This window comes from Hypomesus nipponensis, chromosome 25 (genome assembly GCF_054491055.1).
Source record: "Hypomesus nipponensis isolate SF chromosome 25, ASM5449105v1, whole genome shotgun sequence".
Lineage (NCBI taxonomy): Eukaryota > Metazoa > Chordata > Actinopteri > Osmeriformes > Osmeridae > Hypomesus > Hypomesus nipponensis.
The window spans coordinates 2,717,270-2,736,408 of record NC_140385.1 but is presented as its reverse complement, the minus strand read 5'-3'; the positions used below and the strand labels follow the sequence as shown (position 1 = coordinate 2,736,408).

Below are 19,139 nucleotides of genomic sequence, written 5' to 3'. Positions count from 1 at the left end.
AGAAATCCTGATGTGTGGGGGAAACCCCGATGACAAACCCGCGCACGCTCTGGAGATTATCACGTGAAACGAAACAAGATCCAATCAGAAAGCAAGCTGAGAGACAAACGCAGTCACGGTGCAACACAAAGTAAAATGGAATCGATTTATGGCAACAGCAAACCCTTATTTATTTTGTGAATTTTCTGTGAAAATCATTCCAAACACTATCATCACAATTTCTTCCTGCATATTGTCCGCCATACTTATTCTGAAGTCTCGAGAGATTTGTCAGATTTCCTGTGTTCACAGTCGGGACACTGGTTGGAAATCTGTGTGTGGTGTGCTTGCTGTCTTTGTCAAATCATGGCACACCACACACTGTAGGAGCATAACGGTTACATCTAGGATTTTTGTCATGTTTGTGGTCTCTCATTGTTTTAATCTTAGAAGATCTTCAAACAATATTTTAGTGTGTCCCCAGCATTAGGTAATGTCGAAAAGCAGCTCAAGTCAGTCTGAGAAAGTCCAGAAGCCCCTCCCCCTCCAGTCCAGAAGCCCCTCCCCCTCCAGTCCAGAAGCCCCTCCCCCTCCAGTCCAGAAGCCCCTCCCCCTCCAGTCCAGAAGCCCCTCCCCCTCCAGTCCAGAAGCCCCTCCCCCTCCAGTCCAGAAGCCCCTCCCCCTCCAGTCCAGAAGCCCCCCTCCATCCAGTCCAGAAACCCCTCCAGACCAGAAGCCCCTCCCCCTCCAGAGACCAAGGGTTTCAGCTGTGAAGCCACAGCAACAGGAAGCAGAAAACTACAGCTTGTCAGCTGCCGAGATCAACGCTGGTCTTGTGCTGGAACGCACGCGTCGCTGAAGGTGAGTAACCTGTTTGACTGTATTACCAGTTGGACGTACAGGTACCTTGGAATTCTTCAGTCCTGATTCCCATCACAGATTCATATCTAAACCTTTGATAAGCTAACTATCTATTTCTGTCTATTCCAAAATGAGTTACTGTTATTGATAATATTCTGAATTTGATAGCCTGTAAATAAACATAGGACTGCATGTGTGTGTGACCCAGTTAGGTTTCTCGGCTGGTTTGGGGCAGCACACAGGCAAGGTAACTTCCTCACGGTGCGCAGTTCACATACAGGTCAGTACATGTAGAGAAAAACATTCTACACCCAAATATTCCCACCGTGCACTCGAATGTTTCAAGTGGAAGACTTGCTGAAGCCGTGTGTGTGTATGGTGACTCGTGTGTGTGTGTGTGTGTGTGTGTGTGTGGAGACTCGTGTGTGTGTGTGTGTATGGTGACTCGTGTGTGTGTGTGTGTGTGTGTGTGTGTGTGTGTGTGGAGACTCGTGTGTGTTTATACATGTGGAGGCGGGGCAGATGTTACCTTTCAACAGCACGTCGTTCTGTTTAAGGGTCTAGTGTTTTGTTGGTGACATATTTCCAGAGACACACATCTTGAGTGTGGGTTGACTGACTCTAATACTGCGGTTACTTCCTCCTACTGGAGAGAAGGAGGAAGGGAGGGAGGGAGGGTGTGTGTGCAAACATAAGCAAATGATGGTGCTTGGAGAGAGAAAGACAGGATGAGTGTTGAGAAAGAGTGTGAGAGAGAGAGAGAGAGAGAGAGAGAGAGAGAGAGAGAGAGAGAGAGAGAGAGAGAGAGAGAGAGAGAGAGAGAAAGAAACAGTCTGTGTGCACAGTTTTGTGTGCACAGTTTACGCAAAGAGACAACTGAACACTAGAAAACTGTGATATAAGGTAGTGAAAGAAATCTGAGAGACAGACAGACAGAGGGAGGGAAAGAAAGAAAGAAAGAAAGAGAGGTATCTCACCATACAAAGGATCTATTGAACATGTGTTATGAAATACACAGAGGGAAGGAGGGAGAAGGGGAGGGAGACATGCTCGCTGGAGGGGAGAAACCTGGCAGTGTGCAGAAAACCAGAGAGAGAGAGAGTGTGAAAAGAAAGAGGGGAGGTAGAGCAAGGACACTATGCACTGAGCCACTGACACGTCATAGACAGGAAAGAGAAAGAGACACAGAGAGAGACAGAGAGAGAGAGAGACACACAGAGAGAGAGTGAGAGAGACACAGAGAGAGAGTGAGAGAGACACAGAGAGAGATGGAGAGAGACACAGAGAGAGCGGGAGAGAGACACAGAGAGAGAGAGTGAGAGAGACACAGAGAGAGGGAGAGAGACACAGAGAGAGAGGGAGAGAGACACAGAGAGAGAGAGTGAGAGAGACACAGAGAGAGGGAGAGAGACAGAGAGAGAGTGAGAGAGACACAGAGAGAGAGAGAGTGAGAGTGAGAGAGACACACAGAGAGAGAGAGAGTGAGAGTGACACACAGAGAGAGAGAGAGACAGAGAGAGAGTGAGAGAGACACAGAGAGAGAGAGAGAGAGTGAGAGAGACACACAGAGAGAGAGAGAGAGGGAGAAGGAAGGAGGTATGGAAAAAAAGAGCTTACTAGAACCTGTATGGAAAATGTTCAGTTCTGTTGAAGACGGCTGCACCCAGGTAAGTGTAGACTAACTTCAAGAAAATAGACTGTACACACACACACACACACAAATCAACTGTTCTGGGTGATTAGATAAGGATCTAGATCTCTTTGCATCTGTAGCGGAGGACGAGTGAAGCAGAGCAAGAGAAATAGTCATAACAGACGTGCACAGGGTGACGGTAGAAGGTTCCAGTAGACTCTTGTCTCATTCTGTTCATTTGGTGAAGTCAGTTTGGAGGGCACTTGCACTTCCTTGTCAAGGAATGTGGAAAGAGAGACCGAGTGTAAAACTAAAGATTGGTTCAGTAAGGGGAGGACAGCGTTACCGTTCGAGGCTTAGAGCCCAGGTACTGGAAGGCAGGGGGGGTGGAATGACATCACTCAGGTTGGAGGGAGGGCTTTCCTGTCTGTCTGGAGGTGTCAGGCTACTGTCTGCTGTGTTTTCTGTTTGGGTGATGACAAAGAGAGAGGGAGGGAGGGAGAGAGGGAGCGAGGGAGTGTGAGAAAGAAAGGAGTGGGTGTGAGAGAAGAGGGAGATGACACAGAGAGAGAGATAGGAGTGAGAGGAGAGCGGGAGGGGAGTGAACCTAGTCCAGCAGCTTCTCTAAGGCTCTGTGTGTGTGTGTGTGTGTGTGTGTGTGTAGATGGGTGAAGGTGCCTACAAGGTGAGAGTGGCCACAGGGACCTCTGAGTACTCGGGCACCAACAACTACATCTACCTGACCCTGGTGGGCGAGAGAGGAGAGAGCGAGCGGACCCTGCTGGACAACCCAGGACTGGATTTCTGCAGGGGAGCCGTGAGTGTGTGTGTGTGGGAGTGTGTGTGTGGGAGTGTGTGTGTGGGAGTGTGTGTGTGGGAGTGTGTGTGTGGGAGTGTGTGTGTGGGAGTGTGTGTGTGGGAGTGTGTGTGTGGGAGTGTGTGTGTGTGGGAGTGTGTGTGTGGGAGTGTGTGTGTGGGAGTGTGTGTGTGGGAGTGTGTGTGTGGGAGTGTGTGTGTGGGAGTGTGTGTGTGTGGGAGTGTGTGTGTGGGAGTGTGTGTGTGGGAGTGTGTGTGTGGGAGTGTGTGTGTGGGAGTGTGTGTGTGGGAGTGTGTGTGTGGGAGTGTGTGTGTGTGGGAGTGTGTGTGTGGGAGTGTGTGTGTGGGAGTGTGTGTGTGGGAGTGTGTGTGTGGGAGTGTGTGTGTGTGGGAGTGTGTGTGTGGGAGTGTGTGTGTGGGAGTGTGTGTGTGGGAGTGTGTGTGTGGGAGTGTGTGTGTGGGAGTGTGTGTGTGTGAGTGTGTGTGTGGGAGTGTGTGTGTGGGAGTGTGTGTGTGGGAGTGTGTGTGTGGGAGTGTGTGTGTGGGAGTGTGTGTGTGGGAGTGTGTGTGTGGGAGTGTGTGTGTGGGAGTGTGTGTGTGGGAGTGTGTGTGTGTGCCCGTGTAAAAATCCATTGTAAGTATCTTTCTCATCCTTCTCCCTCCCTCTCTCCCCCTCCCTCCTTCCCCCAACAAACCTCCACCTCCCCCCACTCCGTCCTTCTCTCTCTCTGCTCCCCTCCTCCCCTCCCACGTCTTTTCCCCTCCCCCCCCCACTCTTCCCTCCTCCAGGTGGATGAGTACCAGGTGACCTGCTCTGCCCCCCTGGGCCAGCTGCTGCTGGTGCGCCTGGAGAAGCAGCGCTACTGGGTGGAGGACAACTGGTTCTGCCGCTACGTGACGGTGGAGCCACCGGGGGGCGGCGAAGAGCTCAGCTTCCCCTGCTACCGCTGGCTTATCGGGGACGTGAAGGTGGAGGTGCGGGAAGGGACGGGTGGGTGCTTGTTCCTCCTACACAAACACCACCAGCCTCCACACTGGCCGGGGCAGCGGTTAGTCCACAGGTTCAAATCCCTCCCCAGTTCTGGCCTTTAACAGAGTTACATGTAGGAAGGTTGTGCGTTCTCACTGGAGCCTTCACCTCCATGTGATTGACGCGGAGGCCTTTGTTTCCAGTCCTGCAAGTTAGTCATGTTTGACGTGTTCTAAGACACTCTCCTTCCTGCACACTCTCTCTGTCTCCCCCCCCCCCCCTCTCTCTCTCCATCCTTTCTCACTGTCTCCCTCCCTCTTTTCTCTCTCTATCCCCCCTCCCCTCCCTCTCCTCCACAGCCAGGAGAGAGAGTGAAGACTCTCTACCACAACTCCTGGCTCACAGGAAGGCAGAGCTGCAGGAGAGACAGAAGACTTACAGGTTAGACACACACACACTCAGTCACTCACACACACACACACACACACACACAATGCACCACTCTGTGTGTGTGTGTGTGTCAGGTATCAGGAGTCAGGTGGTTGAGCCAAATGATGGTGTGTCCTTGGGCAAGGCACTTCACCCTACTTGCCTCGGGGGGGAATGTCCCTGTACTTACTGTAAGTCGCTCTGGATAAGAGCGTCTGATCAATGACTGAATGTAAATATAGGTGGGCAGCCTGGGCTCCTGGAATCCCTAAGTGTATCGATGCCAAGACAGAATCAGAGCTGCATCAGGACGTTCGCTTTGACAACGAGAAACGCAGCGACTTCGAGGGCTCATTACATTATGCGTGAGTCACACACAGAAACGTTTTGTGTAGCAAGTATTGTGTGTGTGTTGGGTTTGACTGAGTGGTTAGAGCATGGTGAGCAAGAGTTTGAATGTTCAAATCCCCCCTCTGTGCGTTTCTTTGGGTGAAAGCTAAATGAACACATCATGGTTAATCAATGTCAGGATGTTGTTGTGTGTGAGGGTTCCAGGAACCTCTCATTGACTGTGACCACTTCCTGGCTCTGAAAGAGGGCAGGCAAATCTGGATTTTCCTGGGTCCTCTTAGTATTTCTTCTTTTTTGAACTTAACACTTCCTCTTTCTTACTTGCTGTCTGACTCTCCCTCTCTCTCTCTCTTTCTCCCTCTCTCTCTCTCTCTCTCTCTCTCTCTCTCTCTCTCTCTCTCTCTCTCTCCCTCTCTCTCTCTCTCTCTCTCTCTCTTTCTCTCTCTCTCTCTCACTCTCTCTATCTCTCTCTCTCTCCTCTCAGTCTTCTGGAGCTGTCTCTGAAGAAGCTTGCCATCAGATTTGGGAAGTCCTGGGACGACTTGGACGACTTCAAGCGCATCTTCTGGAAACTGCGGAGCCCCATCGCAGGTACAGGAAAACACTGAACCTGAGAGAGAGAGAGAGAGAGAGAGAGACAGAGACAGAGAGAGAGAGACAGAGCGAGAGACAGAGACAGACAGAGAGAGAGAGACAGAGGCAGACAGAGGCAGACAGAGAGAGAGAGAGAGAGAGAGAGAGAGAGAGAGAGAGAGAGAGAGAGAGAGAATGACAGACAGGACGATGGATAAGAATCCCTGTCCAGGGATTTGAGCCCAGGTCCTCCTAGAACAGGAAATGGATCATGGGTGACAGGGCGACCCTCGACCAGGGACTGATCTGCCCCCTGTTGTCTATGCAGAGTACTGCATGGAGCACTGGAAGGAGGACTGGTTCTTCGGGTACCAGTGCATGAACGGCTCCAACCCCCGGATGATCCGCAGGATCAAGGAGCTGCCGGGGAACTTGGCCGTCTCTGGAGACATGGTGCAGGGCTCGCTGGCCCCGCGCACCTCCCTGGAGAAGGAGCTCACAGTGGGTGATCTCTTCGACCCTCTCTTCCTCTCTCTGCCCCTTTCTCTGTGTCTCTCTCTCTCTCTCTCGTCTCTCTCTCTCTGTCTCCCTCTCTCTCTCGTCTCTCTCTCTCTTTCGTCTCTCTCTCTCGCCTCTCTCTCGTCTCTCTCTCTCTCTCGTCTCTCTCTCGTCTCTCTCTCTCTCTCTCTCTCTCTGCATGTGTCCCAGTCTAACCCTCTCTAATCGCCCCCCCTCCCCCCCAGGCAGGGAACATGTACCTGCTGGACTACAGCATCCTAGAGGGGGTTCCCACCAACGTGATCAGAGGGCAGCGTCAGCACATCGCTTCCCCCCTCTGTCTGCTGTACCAGCACCCAGACCAGGGCCTCATCCCCATCGCTATACAGGTGGGACACACACACACACACACAACCTGTCACACACACACTGTCACACACACACAACCTGTCACACACACACACACACACAACCTGTCACACACACACTGTCTCACACACACACACACTGTCACACACACACACACAACCTGTCACATACACCCACAACCTGTCACACACACACTGTCTCACACACACACAACCTGTTACACACACACACAACCTGTTACACACACACACAACCTGTCACACACACAACTTGTCACACACACACTGTCACACACACACACACACACAACCTGTCACACACACACTGTCACACACACACACACAACCTGTCACACACACACACAACCTGTCACACACACACTGTCACACACACACACACACACTATCACACACACACACTGTCACACACAACCTGTCACACACAACCTGTCACACACACACAGTCACACACACTGTCACACACACATTGTCACACATACCTACCCACATGCTGTCACACACACCATTCCCCCTCCCCCCTCCCCCCTCCCCCCTCCCCCCTCCTCCCCCAGCTGGGTCAGACCCCAGGGCTGGACACGCCCGTGTTCCTGGCCCGGGACCCCCCGCTGGCCTGGCTGCTGGCCAAGATGTGGGTCCGTCACGCTGAGTTCCAGGTGTTCCAGCTGCTGTCCCACCTGCTGCGGACTCACCTGGTGGTGGAGGTGTTCTGTGTGGCTACGCTCAGACAACTGCCTGCTGCACACCCCATCTACAAGGTACGCACACACACACGTACACACACGCACAAACAAACAAACAAAAAAACCTTTCGATACTTTTTTTCACAAAATAAATAAAATCCTCCAGAAAAATCAACCTCCCCCCACAAAAAAATAACAAACTTTTTAAAAAACGTTTAGAAACTTTGTTTCAACCTTTCGAAACTTTTTTCGAAACTTTTTTTTCACACACAGTGAAAGGAAAGGAGAGAGGAGAACAGAGATGCTAACACAGAGTAAAGAACAATAGATTAAAATAGAGTTTAGTAGAGTTCTCATCAGGTACTCATGAATGATGCCCCCCCCCCCTCAGCTCCTGGCCCCTCACCAGCGCTACACTCTGGAGATCAACTGCAGAGGACGCACACAGCTCATCTCTGCTGACGGCATCTTCAAACGGGTCAGTCTCCTCAAGCCTCCCTCCCTCTCCCTCTCCCTCCCTCCCCCCCCCCCTTCACTGCCTCTCATTTCTCCTTGAAGATCATGGTGTGTCTGTGTGTATTTCTGTATATTTGTGTGTAAATGTGTGTGTGTCAGGTGGTGTCTACAGGGGGAGAGGGTTTGCTGGTGCTGGCCCAGAGAGAGTACCAGGTCCTGACCTACGCGTCCCTGCAGCCCCGCAGAGACTTCCTGGAGCGCGGGGTGACCCAGCTCAGAGACTACCACTACCGGGAGCACAGCATGCTGCTGTGGGACGCCATCCACAGGTGCTCACACACACACACACACACAGATCACACACACACACACAGATCACCCCCACACACGCACACACAGATCACCCCCCCCCACACACACACACACAGATCACCACCACACACACAGATCCCCCCCCCCACACACACACACACACTCACAGATCACCCCCCACACACACACACACACCTAAAGCTGCTTTCTCCGTCCCTTGTCAGTTTTGTGGAAGAGATGGTGAGTGTGTACTACCAGACGGACGGTGACGTGCTCCAGGACTCTGAGCTGCAGAACTGGATCCAAGACGTCGTCCAGGAAGGCTTCGGGGAAATCCCCGCGTTCGGTCAGTCCTCCTCAGCACACTTCCTGCCACTGGCGCTTTCCCTCCTTCCATGTCCACCACAGAAGAAGAAAGCTGTGTGGTGTGGCTCTATGGAGAAGAGAGGAAGCCGAATATTGTGTGTGTGTGTGTAAGGTGTGTCTGTGTGGAAGGTGTGTGTGTGTCTGTGTGGAAGGTGTGTGTGTAAGGTGTGATGGGAGGGCTGATGGTCTTGGTGTGGTCGTCTCCGCAGGTCTGCCTGGCGTGCTGCAGACCAGAGAGGAGCTGGTCACTCTGCTGTCTGTGGTCATCTTCACCAGCACAACCCAGCATGCTGCCACTAACAATGGACAGGTACCACATATACACAAGCACTCATACACACACACACCACACATACACACACACCACACACATATACACTTATACACACACACACATATACACACACACAAGCGCTCATATACACACACACAAGCTTCCACTTGTCCTGACGGCTCCTCTCCACCCCAGTTCGACTGGTGTGCTTGGGTGCCCAACACCCCCTGCACCATGAGGCAGCCCCCCCCCACCGACAAGGACGCCGTTACCATGGCGCTGATCATGGACACCCTGCCCGACATCAGCCAGTCATGTGTGGAGATGGCCATCACATGGCACCTTGGCCGAGCTCAACCAGACGCGGTGAGAAGATCCACCATTTCACCAAAACATGACATTCCTGTGCATGCAGATAGGGAATGATAGAGCTCTGCAGACGATCCAGGATCAGGGGTGTCGTAGTTTAGACAGTGTTTAGGTGGTCAGAGGCAGGGGAAGGGCTGTTTACGTGTCACATTGCAGCTACCAGGCGCGGTGATACAAATATACACATAACTGATCCATTCTGCTGGTAAAACACTGTTTTAAGAGCCAGTCTTCCTGTGTGTGTGAGCATGCATGTGTGTGTGTGTGTGTTCATAACTCTATGGTATTACATTTGATGAGATTGGATAGAACAAAATGCATATAGATTAATATATGACTTACTTCTTCCCTCTCTCTCTTATTTCCCTTCCTCGTTCCCTGCCTCCTGCCCTTCCTCGTTCCCTGCCTCCTGCCCTTCCTCGTTCCCTGCCTCCTGCCCTTCCTCGTTCCCTGCCTCAGGTTCCTCTGGGGCAGTACACAGAGGAGTATTTCACGGAGGGGCGGGCCCGGAAGGTGATTGACAAGTTCAGACAGGAACTTAAAGACATAGAGGAGCACATCCTGAGCCAGAACGAGGGGGCGGAGCTACCTTACCTCTACCTGCTTCCCAGCCACATAGAGAACAGCATCACCATCTAGAGATGCATGCTTGGGGACTTATAAAACGGGGACAAATACACTGTGACATGATACTAACCTATTGTTTTATACAAGTTATTATGACTACTGCAATCTGCAAATGCACTTTTTGCATTGTTTTCCCAGCTGTATGTGTAGTAAAACTCAAGCCATTTTCTTAAATAAAAAAAAAACTTTTATTTCGGAAGAGTATCAATGCTGGTTATGTTTAATTAAAATGTTTATTTTCAAAATCCCATACTACAAACTGATGTGACTAGAGTTGTGGTTGGTACATTTGTTGATTTCTTTAGTCCAATCAAAGGCACGCAATAAGGAAAAAGGACATTCTGTCTAAAAAGGCACACTTGAGAATCAGAGAGAACATGTTCTAGAACACTCAAGACAAGGCAAGCATTCTACAACACACGGAACAGGCAAGATTCTAGAAGAACCGAGCACCAGTGAATCACACGTTAAACCAACGAAAGCCTGTTCTCTGTCAAAGATTATTTCATTAATCCGATTCATTACATACACGTCCAACAAAACTGGTGTCGGGTCAAAGGAAGCTCTCCTCCCGTGTCACGGCGATGCAGTACCTCCTCCCCTCAAGCAGGGGGCGTTAGTGTACCATGTACTCCTTGCGCCTGTTGAGCTTGACCTGGCACAGAGACAGGGCGCCCACCAACACGTAGAAGCCTGCTGCTATGAAGCAGTTATAGCCCACCTGGTTGTAGAGGCGGTAGATGTTTTGAGGGGGGTTCTGACTGTGGGCGAGAGAGACATAGACAGAGAGAGACATAGACAGAGAGAGAGAGAGAGAGAGAAAGAGAGAGAGAGAGAGAGAGACATGGACAGAGAGAGAGACATAGACAGAGAGAGAGGTGAGGGGAAAGGGACACATCACCCAAAAATCTGTTATTTCAGTGTTCCTCAACCTGGCTCCTTACAAGAACTGTGCCCAGGGACGGCCCAAGCCCGTATGGGGCCTTAAGAAGAATTGATTTTGGGCCCCTCTGAGTCGCTTTTTATCAAATAAATAACGTTAAACTGTAATTTAATGTGCTCTTGTGGGCCCTCTGGTTAGCCACGGGGGCCCTAAGCAGCTGCTTAGTTCGCTTATGCCTTGGGCCGGCCCTGACTGTGCCCCCACCTCCCTTCCTCTTCTCCCCTCCCCTGCCACCCCTGTGTGTGTGTCACGTGTGTGTGTGATATTCCTGGAACTCTTCCACCATTATGAGTCAAAAGTGCCCCATGACAAACATGGATGACTGGAAATCACTGGACGGTCATTCTACAAGAGATGTCAGAATTTCGGACCGGCTGATATTTTCTTTGCAACAACCTTACGGCCTTTGGGGTGTGTTAGGGTTAGTAATAATCCCGGTATTATTATCACCGCAGTAGCCATTCCCTTCAGCATGGTGCAGCTTACAGAACTGACAAACCAGGGAAGGGGGTGTTCTGAGAGATCTAAATTCTGAGTTCAAAGTTCTGTTCTAGAACGCTAGCCGTCTGAGGAAACTCACTCATCTTTGAAGTCAGCCTCTGTGAGTGGCACGTCCTCGATAAGCACTGCAGAATGGGTGGAGAAAAATATACCCAACATCGCCTGGGCGAGGGAGAGAGAGAGTGAAACAGCTCATTATTAGGTGGTAAACAAATGGTATTATTAAATGGTTACGCTCTATTGAGATAGTTCTACTCAGTTTGTTGTTGATTTAGCACATTCTGCTAATCAAATCACGACGCAGTTTGCATTCAACTGGATGGTGACATACCTAACCCAACAGCTCACACATAAGTGACAATGGAATATATACATGCGCACGGTTAACTCTTAGTGACATTGTTAAGCTTAACCACACAAAAATACACAATTATACGGAATACATGTCTAGTTTAAAATTATAGCTAGCAGGCTAGCTGACTCTTACCAGCATAACAACTCCCCAGATGCTGATAACAATTCCACAAGCGGCCAGCTTCGGACCGCAAAATAAACAAGAGCCCATGGTCTCAAGTCTGAAAACAAGACTTCGGTCAAAAAACTAATCTAAATTCCCGTTGTTGTCCGAGTTCTCAACATTTAAAGTGGGGAAAAAGGCACATTTGGCAGACTCTTCTTCGTGAAACAGCTACCAAGTTTCAACTTCTCTCTCTGGTCTGGTCAGTCACCAGTTTAGTCAGGTGACTTGAAACAGGAAGAAGATTACGCTATTGCGATTGGACTAAACTAAAACAAAAATCTAATTTGCATGGTTACAGTTAACAGGTACAATACTATTATTAGTGGTACGAAATAAAACTGTGATTCAATATAACGTCGAGTTAAAATAATAATATATATTTTGTTCGCGCTGTGGAATTTGGACCAATCAGAACTCCACATTCATCAGAGCTTTCATACGATACTTCCGTTTGCCAATTGATGTCGTCGTTTGAATGTAGCTAGCTAACTCGTAGCTATCTACGTGTAACAATTAACCATCATAGCACACACGAATCCAGTTATAAGTCCACCGTCAATAAAAATGTGATGGTTCATATAAATATTTATATTCTGCTTGTAAGAATATTAGCAGGTCGCTTCCGAAATTGTGAAGAAATTACACGACAGCACAAGATAGCCTACGTTAGCCTAGTTATCTTACAAAACCTCACGAATAGGATACAAGTTAACCTAGCTAGCTAATCGTTTTTTATTTCTAACAGTACAGTAACGTTTTAAGTTTGACTCAGTTAGCAATCGGGGAAATGACTTCGGCCTCAACAAAGGTGAGTTATCGCATGGTTTGATTTTTGCTGCAATGCTTGGCAAATGTTACAATGTTGTACAGCATCATCACTTAGGCTACTTCTGCTAGGTTGTTAATCTAAGCAATACGATAGGCTACATTGTCGCTACTGTGCCTAACTAGGTTATTCTATTGTAGTAGACTTAAACCATAACAAGGCACAATAAGCAATGAGTAATTCGTCCGATAAAAACTAACAGGTTTTTGGTAACGTTTTGTAAAAAAAAAAGAAAAAAGTTTGAATGCATATCTCCCTTCATTGATTTGCATAGTAGTCCGCACGGTGTCGCTACTCTCTTGGTGAATTCATGCATCATAGAAACATAACCGCTTAGAACACGACCCAGCACGTTCATCAGATTTAGAAGCATGTATCCGTTCAATTAACGTGTACGTCCCATGACGCGACTGTTAAATTTATTATTTATATCTCGTTGGCCGGTAGGTCGGAGAGATCTTCTCCGCAGCGGGAGCTGCCTTCACCAAGCTGGGCGAACTCACTATGCAGCTACACCCTGTCGCTGACTCCAGCCCTGCGGGGTAAGACACACACACTTCTACACACACCTTTCAGACACACACACACCAAGCTTGCCTTAATCCGAAGGCAGTGTTTCCTCAAGTCAGGGCTTGTCTCACTGTTTGTTCTCCCTAAACCACCAAGTCCAGAAACAACCTAGTTAAACCTAATACGTGGGAGTATCTGGACATAGTCTTGGCTGTTCAGAACTTGTGTAAGGGTTTGACCCAAGGGTCTAAGGCTAATATTTTCATTGGGTCTAGTGTTAGGATTGGGCCCACAAGGGTCTAGGGCTAGTATTTGGATTAGGCCAAAGTCCTAGTGTGTGAACAGGCCCTAGCGGTGTGTGTGTGTCCTTGCAGAGCTAAGTGGACGGACACTGAGATTGAGCACCTGAGATCAGCAGTGGTGAGGTTCGGTGACGACCTCAACGCCCTCAGCTCTGTCCTCAAGGAGCGCACCGTGTAAGAAAACATGCCGCCATCCCTCCTTGTATCCACCAGTCCGGCCTTGTATTCACCAGTCCAGCCGTCTGTCAGTTTCCTTCTAGATTTTTAATATTCTCTCTCAGTTTCCCGTCTTTTATTTATTTTGTATTTATGGGGTACTTCACCTGGTCTTACTCTTTCACTAGGCCTGTTCACCCCACTGTTTAAAATGTTAGTGTTCACACTGAAACAGTGACACAAGCCCTACTTAGACCCTCCTTTCAGGCCCAAACACAAGCCGAGGAGGAGGGCAGGCTTGTAGGAGGAGGGCAGGCCTGTAGGAGGAGGGCAGGCCTGTAGGAGCAGGGCAGGCTTGTAGGAGGAGGGCAGGCCTGTAGGAGCAGGGCAGGCTTGTAGGAGGAGGGCAGGCTTGTAGGAGGAGGGCAGGCCTGTAGGAGGAGGGCAGGCCTGTCGGAGGAGGGCAGGCTTGTAGGAGGAGGGCAGGCTTGTAGGAGGAGGGCAGGCCTGTGGGAGGAGGGCAGGCTGCGGTTATGCTTCTTCAGAAGACGGATAGTCGGAGAGGGAGGAAGCCTGGCAACAACACACCATTAGATTTATTTCAAAGTCACATTTCTGAAACTGTACACTCACTACTGCAACCCCCCCATACACCCCCCCCCTCTCCCCCACACCCCCTCTCCCCCACACCCCCGCACACACCCTGTCCTCCCCCCCAGAGGCCAGATAAAGACGACAGTCAAGAGGAAGCTGTACGAGAACAAGGTGCCCCTCTCCTCCGACTCCCCCAGAAAAAACTCCAAGAAGGCCGCCGTCGCCATGGTGACCTCCGCGGGGCCAACCGTCATGGCCACGCAGACCGGCCAGGTCGTCGTGACAACGGGGCTCCAGGGCTCCTCTTCCCAGGGACACCCCACCATGAAGAAACAGAAGACGGCAGGTGAGAGGGGAGTGTGTGTGTGTGTGTGGGGGTTATTATGTGTGTGTGTGTGGGGGGGTTATTATGTGTGTGTGTGTGGGGGGGTTATTATGTGTGTGTGTGTGTGTGGGGTAGTTGTGTGTGTGGGTTGTGTGTGTGTGGGAGGTGTGGATGGAGTGAAGTTATAGTTAGGCGTGCGATGTCTTAAGCGCGATATTGGACACTGTTTGGACAAGTCTGTACATATACAGTTTTATTAAGCATTACTTTTTATAAAGATAAATTAGCTTGTTGTGTCCACATCACTACCATTATCGGTTTTACACACACACGCACACACCGTGACCGTTCTGGTCCTGTTTTCCCCAGATGTGACTCTGAGCGCTCTGAACGACTCGGACGTGAACAGCGACCTGGTGGACATTGAGGGTCTGGGGGAGGGGTCTTCTGCCAAGAAGATCAACTTCGACCAGGGTAAGAAGACCCACGTGAGGAGAGTCAGATTCAACATCAATGTATTCGTTCAGCTTTTATCCTACATGGGGGGAGGGGGGGTTGAACCTGGGGCTCTTGATCTGCAGTAAAACAATCCACCACTTACCTGTGTCCCCATCCCGTACGTAAATAAATAATAATGGTGTCGACGCAGCCATGTGTTCAGATATGCAGGTAGCTTAGTCAGCTTTTGTGTTGACGCTAGTGTTGTCATGGTACCAACATTTCAGTTGTCGGCACCAATACCAGTGCAATTTCATGGTACTTAATACAATTTTTGAAACTTAAGCAACCCAAAAAATGTGGTTGCTAAACAACTCTCATTTGTTGACAGTAACAGTCACCTACAATATCTAAGGCTGTAGCCTACTTATGACAACAGAACATCAATACAATCACAATGCAAGTCGGCCAAAAGGCAAACAATGTGTATGGAGATTATGGACTGAGTGTTGAGTGTTAGGGAGCTCAGCAGATGACTTACAGATCATTTGTAGAGCTCCAAAATATGAATCTAGACTTGAACATCATTTATAAGAAATAGAAAGAACGGATTTGACGCGCTTCATGTGGCTCTTAAACTTTTGGTCGCTCCACAAGCACAAAACATAAATATACATCCCAAAACCCCAAAACAAAAATATCGACAAACTGTCATCTAAAAGCCTCAGTAAGAATGTGTTAACTCTTGTGTGTTAACCTTTCGTATGCTCCAGTATTGCATTTGCAGTCTGCTGCAAACTTTAGAGGACATGAACAGGGATGTCAGCTAATTGGTTTCTGGTGATCGACAATGTTCTCATCTGTCTCAAACCCAAAGTATTTCCATACGTGGCTCTTCCACTTTTAGTGGAGCCCCTGCAGTATTAGCTGCTTGGCCAGTGTTGCCAATTTAACGACTTTGTCGCTAAATTTAGCGACTTTTCAGAGAACCACTAGCATCTTCTGATTATATTTTTTTGGGGGGGGCAACACTGTGCTTGCCAGCGTCTGACTTTGCAACCCAGTATTTCAGATATTTTGGTATCGTACCGTTTTTGTTGTTGAACACCAACTTGGTACAGGTTTTTGTGACAACACTAGTTGAGACTGTTCTCTTTGGTTAGAGCATCTGACTTCAGGTTTAAAACAAGTGTTCTTGTGTATTAGGTTCATATTTTTAAATATACGTTGTCCCATCCCCCTTGTCTCCTAGACAACCTGAATCTTGACTCCAGCCTCATCATGAACTCCAGCGACTTGCCTCTCCTCTCCCGCTGACCCCTGACCTCTGAGAGGAGGAGGGGGGGACTTGCCTCGTCGTCACGGATGGCTGCGGACCCGATGTAAACACGTTGATCTTCAACACCGATGCTCAACAGCGTTGTCTCACTGATCCCACTCAGCAGTTATTACAGATGATCACATGACCTACCGCACTCAGAATTATTATTTTTTATGCCCACACACACCTACCTCCTGCCAGTTTAATATTATTTTCATGATACACAATATAGCAATATACTCCTATCTTCTCAACCCCCCCCCACACACACACACACCCTGATCTATCCAAGCCCAATAATAATATTTAACACTATTGGAGAGATTTATTTTATGTTTTCCCTTATCAGTGCATACAAATCAAAATTGTATAAATGGTAAAATCATGTACTTTTTAGCTGTTTGCTACCCGTTGCTATGGTGAGGAAGAAGAGGTCATCACTATCGTATTGTAGGAAAGGTCAAGGGTTAGATGATTGTTTATATCTGTGTCACCATTTTGTTTTTAAGAAACAGCTGTAGGACCTAAGATGGGGGACACATAAATATTCACTCCTGATGAACAAGAAAACTCCTAGTTTACCAGAGAACAAGGAGTCTTCACGTTTGTAGTTTCTAGGTAGAAATTGGTCACGACATGATCAGCACGTGACTGAATTATCTTGAATAAACTTGTTTTTGTATGTAACCATTTCTGGGGGTTGGTTTTCTTCAAGTACGTCAGTTTCATGTTGCCGCTTCACTCCGGTGTCCATCGGAAGTCCTTTACCTTTGTGATGGAACAGCACTGCAGAGGTTTTTAACAGTCGTGGCCAAAAGTATTGGCAGTGACAAGTTTGGCGTTTTGCAAAGTTTGACGCATTAGTATTTGTAGATAAAAATAAATCAAATAAAATTTGATTCTATGGTATACTGGATAACAATGATAAACATTTCATAGGTTTTAAAGGCTTTTAATGCTAAAATGGGGTCAGTATATGCACAGTCACCTTTATTGCAATCGCTGTGCTCTGATGACCCAATCGGAATGATGGTGAGTTCACCTTACTAGTACATTTACATTTATTCATTTAGCAGTACTTAATCACACTTTCCAAAGTGCAGATTATACGACTTAATGAAATGATGTAAGCTGGTCATTCAGTCCCAGGGCCCCAAAACAGGGACACGTGGGGGTTTGTGATAAAAGGTTTTAATTATTTTTTGCCAATTAAGCTTTTATTTAAAATGCATCTGATCACTCTGCAGAATAATCAGAAATGATGTAAGTCAAGACCACAACAAGCGAAGCTGTGAACTGAGAAACACAACATGTCACTGGCAATGCTTTTGGCCCTGATGGAACAGCAAAGCCGACAACAGTCATGTCTGACCTGGGAACATGTCTTTCACAAGCCTCTCTAAAATATGAAAAACTGAATATTAACCGATATTACGGCACAGGGTTTATATATCTGAAGTGTGATGATGATACAACAGTTTGTCAGTTCAACACTTTATTACAATGCAACAGGGGTCAATTACTTGCTCCATCCGAAGTTACACTGCAGCAAGATTAGAGTTATTCTAACACACAGTAGTTATACTGCTGTTAAATATTAAAACAGTTCAAGTTTAATAGTGTTTAACAAGAAATGGATGTTCTCAATGAGGTTCTATATTTTCCAAGTGCATTATTAGGTTATAATTGATGGAAAGTATAATTGTTAACTACCATTAGAATCACTGCTAAGAAATACCAGAACAGATGTTTGACTATGATAGATTATCCTTAATTCTTGCACAACTAACATCCCTATGCACCAAACACTGTCCAGATACCTTACTGCTGGTTCGATGATGATGATGATGACCGTGTGGGTCTGACTGGAGCAGCACAGTCTTTACTGGCAGTCTGGAGACCAGTACCAGTAATGATGTGCTGCTAATGCCAGGCACACTGACGGAACCATACCAGGGTTCCATAGAATGCCGTTTCGGAACACGGGTTTAGAACCGGAATTCAATTGTTTTGTCCTGATAGACGTGGGGATTCCGAGGCCTCCCAGTGGCAGCACATAATGATTTGAAGTTGCTTTTCAGATACCTTCAAAACATGATATGCTGCTAAAGGGGTTCCTGGATAGGGGGTGTGTGTGTGAGGGATGAGAGGGGGTTCCTGGGGAAAACCTCTTCATGGTTGTCAGGGAAGACACTGGACTGTGGAGACAAAATGATGAAACCATATTTAGAAACGGCGGTGAATTTTTAAATAAAACTGATATAAAGTCCTCTGTTTCAAAGCCTGAGCTGTATGCAGAGCTAGCTCAGACTAAACCACAAAATGTAGGCTAATGTGATAATGTAATTTTCACACACGAGTGAACGATGCTTCTAGAAATGTCTGCATGGAGTGTGGCCTAGTAATTCATTAACACAGATGCAGTAGGTGTATATTTAAACCTGGTTTTTGGCTTCATAATGAAATAACAGAGAGAGAGAAAAAAAGAAGAAATAATTAAATAAAAGGCCATTTATTTTACAAAGCAAGGCCATGATGGCACTGGGTGTAATTTGACCATGCTCATATTTTAAAACACAAAATAACTATTTTTATAAACTTTAAATTATTATAGAGATGACACACAAAATGGACGATAGCCAAGGGAACAAAATGGCGGCTGAAGAGGACCTACTGTAAACCACACCTGGTGATTACACCCCATTTACATCATTTTTACTTAACCAGAATGTTTAAAAATGTTGTCTTTAAACATTTTGAATTTAACAAAAATATGAATTCATTGAAATTATACAGACCTATATTTACAGTATTCCTAAACCCTAAACGATTCCTTTTTAACTCTTGAAGGTAGTTTAAACTTAACGAGCCAACCAGAAATACAGTAAGCTCCCACAGACACAGACACTAAAGCTAATAACAGAGACCAGGTGCACTTTCATAAAACCCAAATCCAAATAAATTGATACAAGTCTCTGACATATAAAAAAAAAAAAGCCCACAGCCACTGACTCTTAGCCTAACTGTTCTGTCAAACATGTCTTTCTCAATAAACACTGAAAGCACAACATACTACGCTGCCAAGCACACATCGGAAGACAACGTGTTGAAACAAATGCA

At 47.6% G+C, this 19,139-nt stretch overlaps 3 protein-coding genes across 6 annotated transcripts; 2 read left to right on the top strand and 1 right to left on the bottom strand.

The window, feature by feature from the left end:
• Positions 1-771: 771 nt before the first annotated feature.
• On the top strand, positions 772-9,652 carry alox12 (arachidonate 12-lipoxygenase). 3 transcript variants are annotated; one of them, XM_084691962.1, is made up of 16 exons: positions 772-840; positions 1,049-1,087; positions 3,138-3,290; positions 4,079-4,280; positions 4,619-4,700; positions 4,931-5,053; positions 5,524-5,630; positions 5,941-6,113; positions 6,356-6,499; positions 7,051-7,254; positions 7,571-7,657; positions 7,795-7,964; positions 8,172-8,293; positions 8,523-8,623; positions 8,783-8,953; positions 9,416-9,652. In XM_084691962.1, exons 3-16 carry the CDS (start codon positions 3,138-3,140, stop codon positions 9,593-9,595), a joined length of 2,019 nt encoding a protein of 672 aa, XP_084548088.1. In that variant the 5' UTR covers positions 772-840; positions 1,049-1,087; the 3' UTR covers positions 9,596-9,652. The 3 variants fall into 3 exon arrangements, with proteins under 3 accessions (XP_084548088.1, XP_084548087.1, XP_084548086.1); XM_084691961.1 differs by having other exon boundaries at positions 782-840; positions 1,049-1,120; XM_084691960.1 differs by lacking the exons at positions 772-840; positions 1,049-1,087 and adding an exon at positions 2,014-2,507.
• Positions 9,653-9,747: 95 nt separating this feature from the next.
• On the bottom strand, positions 9,748-11,782 carry LOC146221759 (ribonuclease kappa-A-like). Its single transcript, XM_084692018.1, has 3 exons — positions 11,515-11,782; positions 11,107-11,189; positions 9,748-10,344 (listed from the first exon to the last, which is right to left on the bottom strand). Exons 1-3 carry the CDS (start codon positions 11,590-11,592, stop codon positions 10,200-10,202), a joined length of 306 nt encoding a protein of 101 aa, XP_084548144.1. The 5' UTR covers positions 11,593-11,782; the 3' UTR covers positions 9,748-10,199.
• Positions 11,783-11,987: 205 nt separating this feature from the next.
• LOC146221758 (BPTF-associated chromatin complex component 1-like) lies at positions 11,988-16,706 on the top strand. Of its 2 annotated transcripts, XM_084692011.1 has the most exons (6): positions 11,988-12,355; positions 12,821-12,915; positions 13,258-13,359; positions 14,061-14,281; positions 14,630-14,734; positions 15,951-16,706. In XM_084692011.1, exons 1-6 carry the CDS (start codon positions 12,335-12,337, stop codon positions 16,013-16,015), a joined length of 609 nt encoding a protein of 202 aa, XP_084548137.1. In that variant the 5' UTR covers positions 11,988-12,334; the 3' UTR covers positions 16,016-16,706. The 2 variants fall into 2 exon arrangements, with proteins under 2 accessions (XP_084548137.1, XP_084548138.1); XM_084692012.1 differs by lacking the exon at positions 13,258-13,359.
• Positions 16,707-19,139: the final 2,433 nt, after the last annotated feature.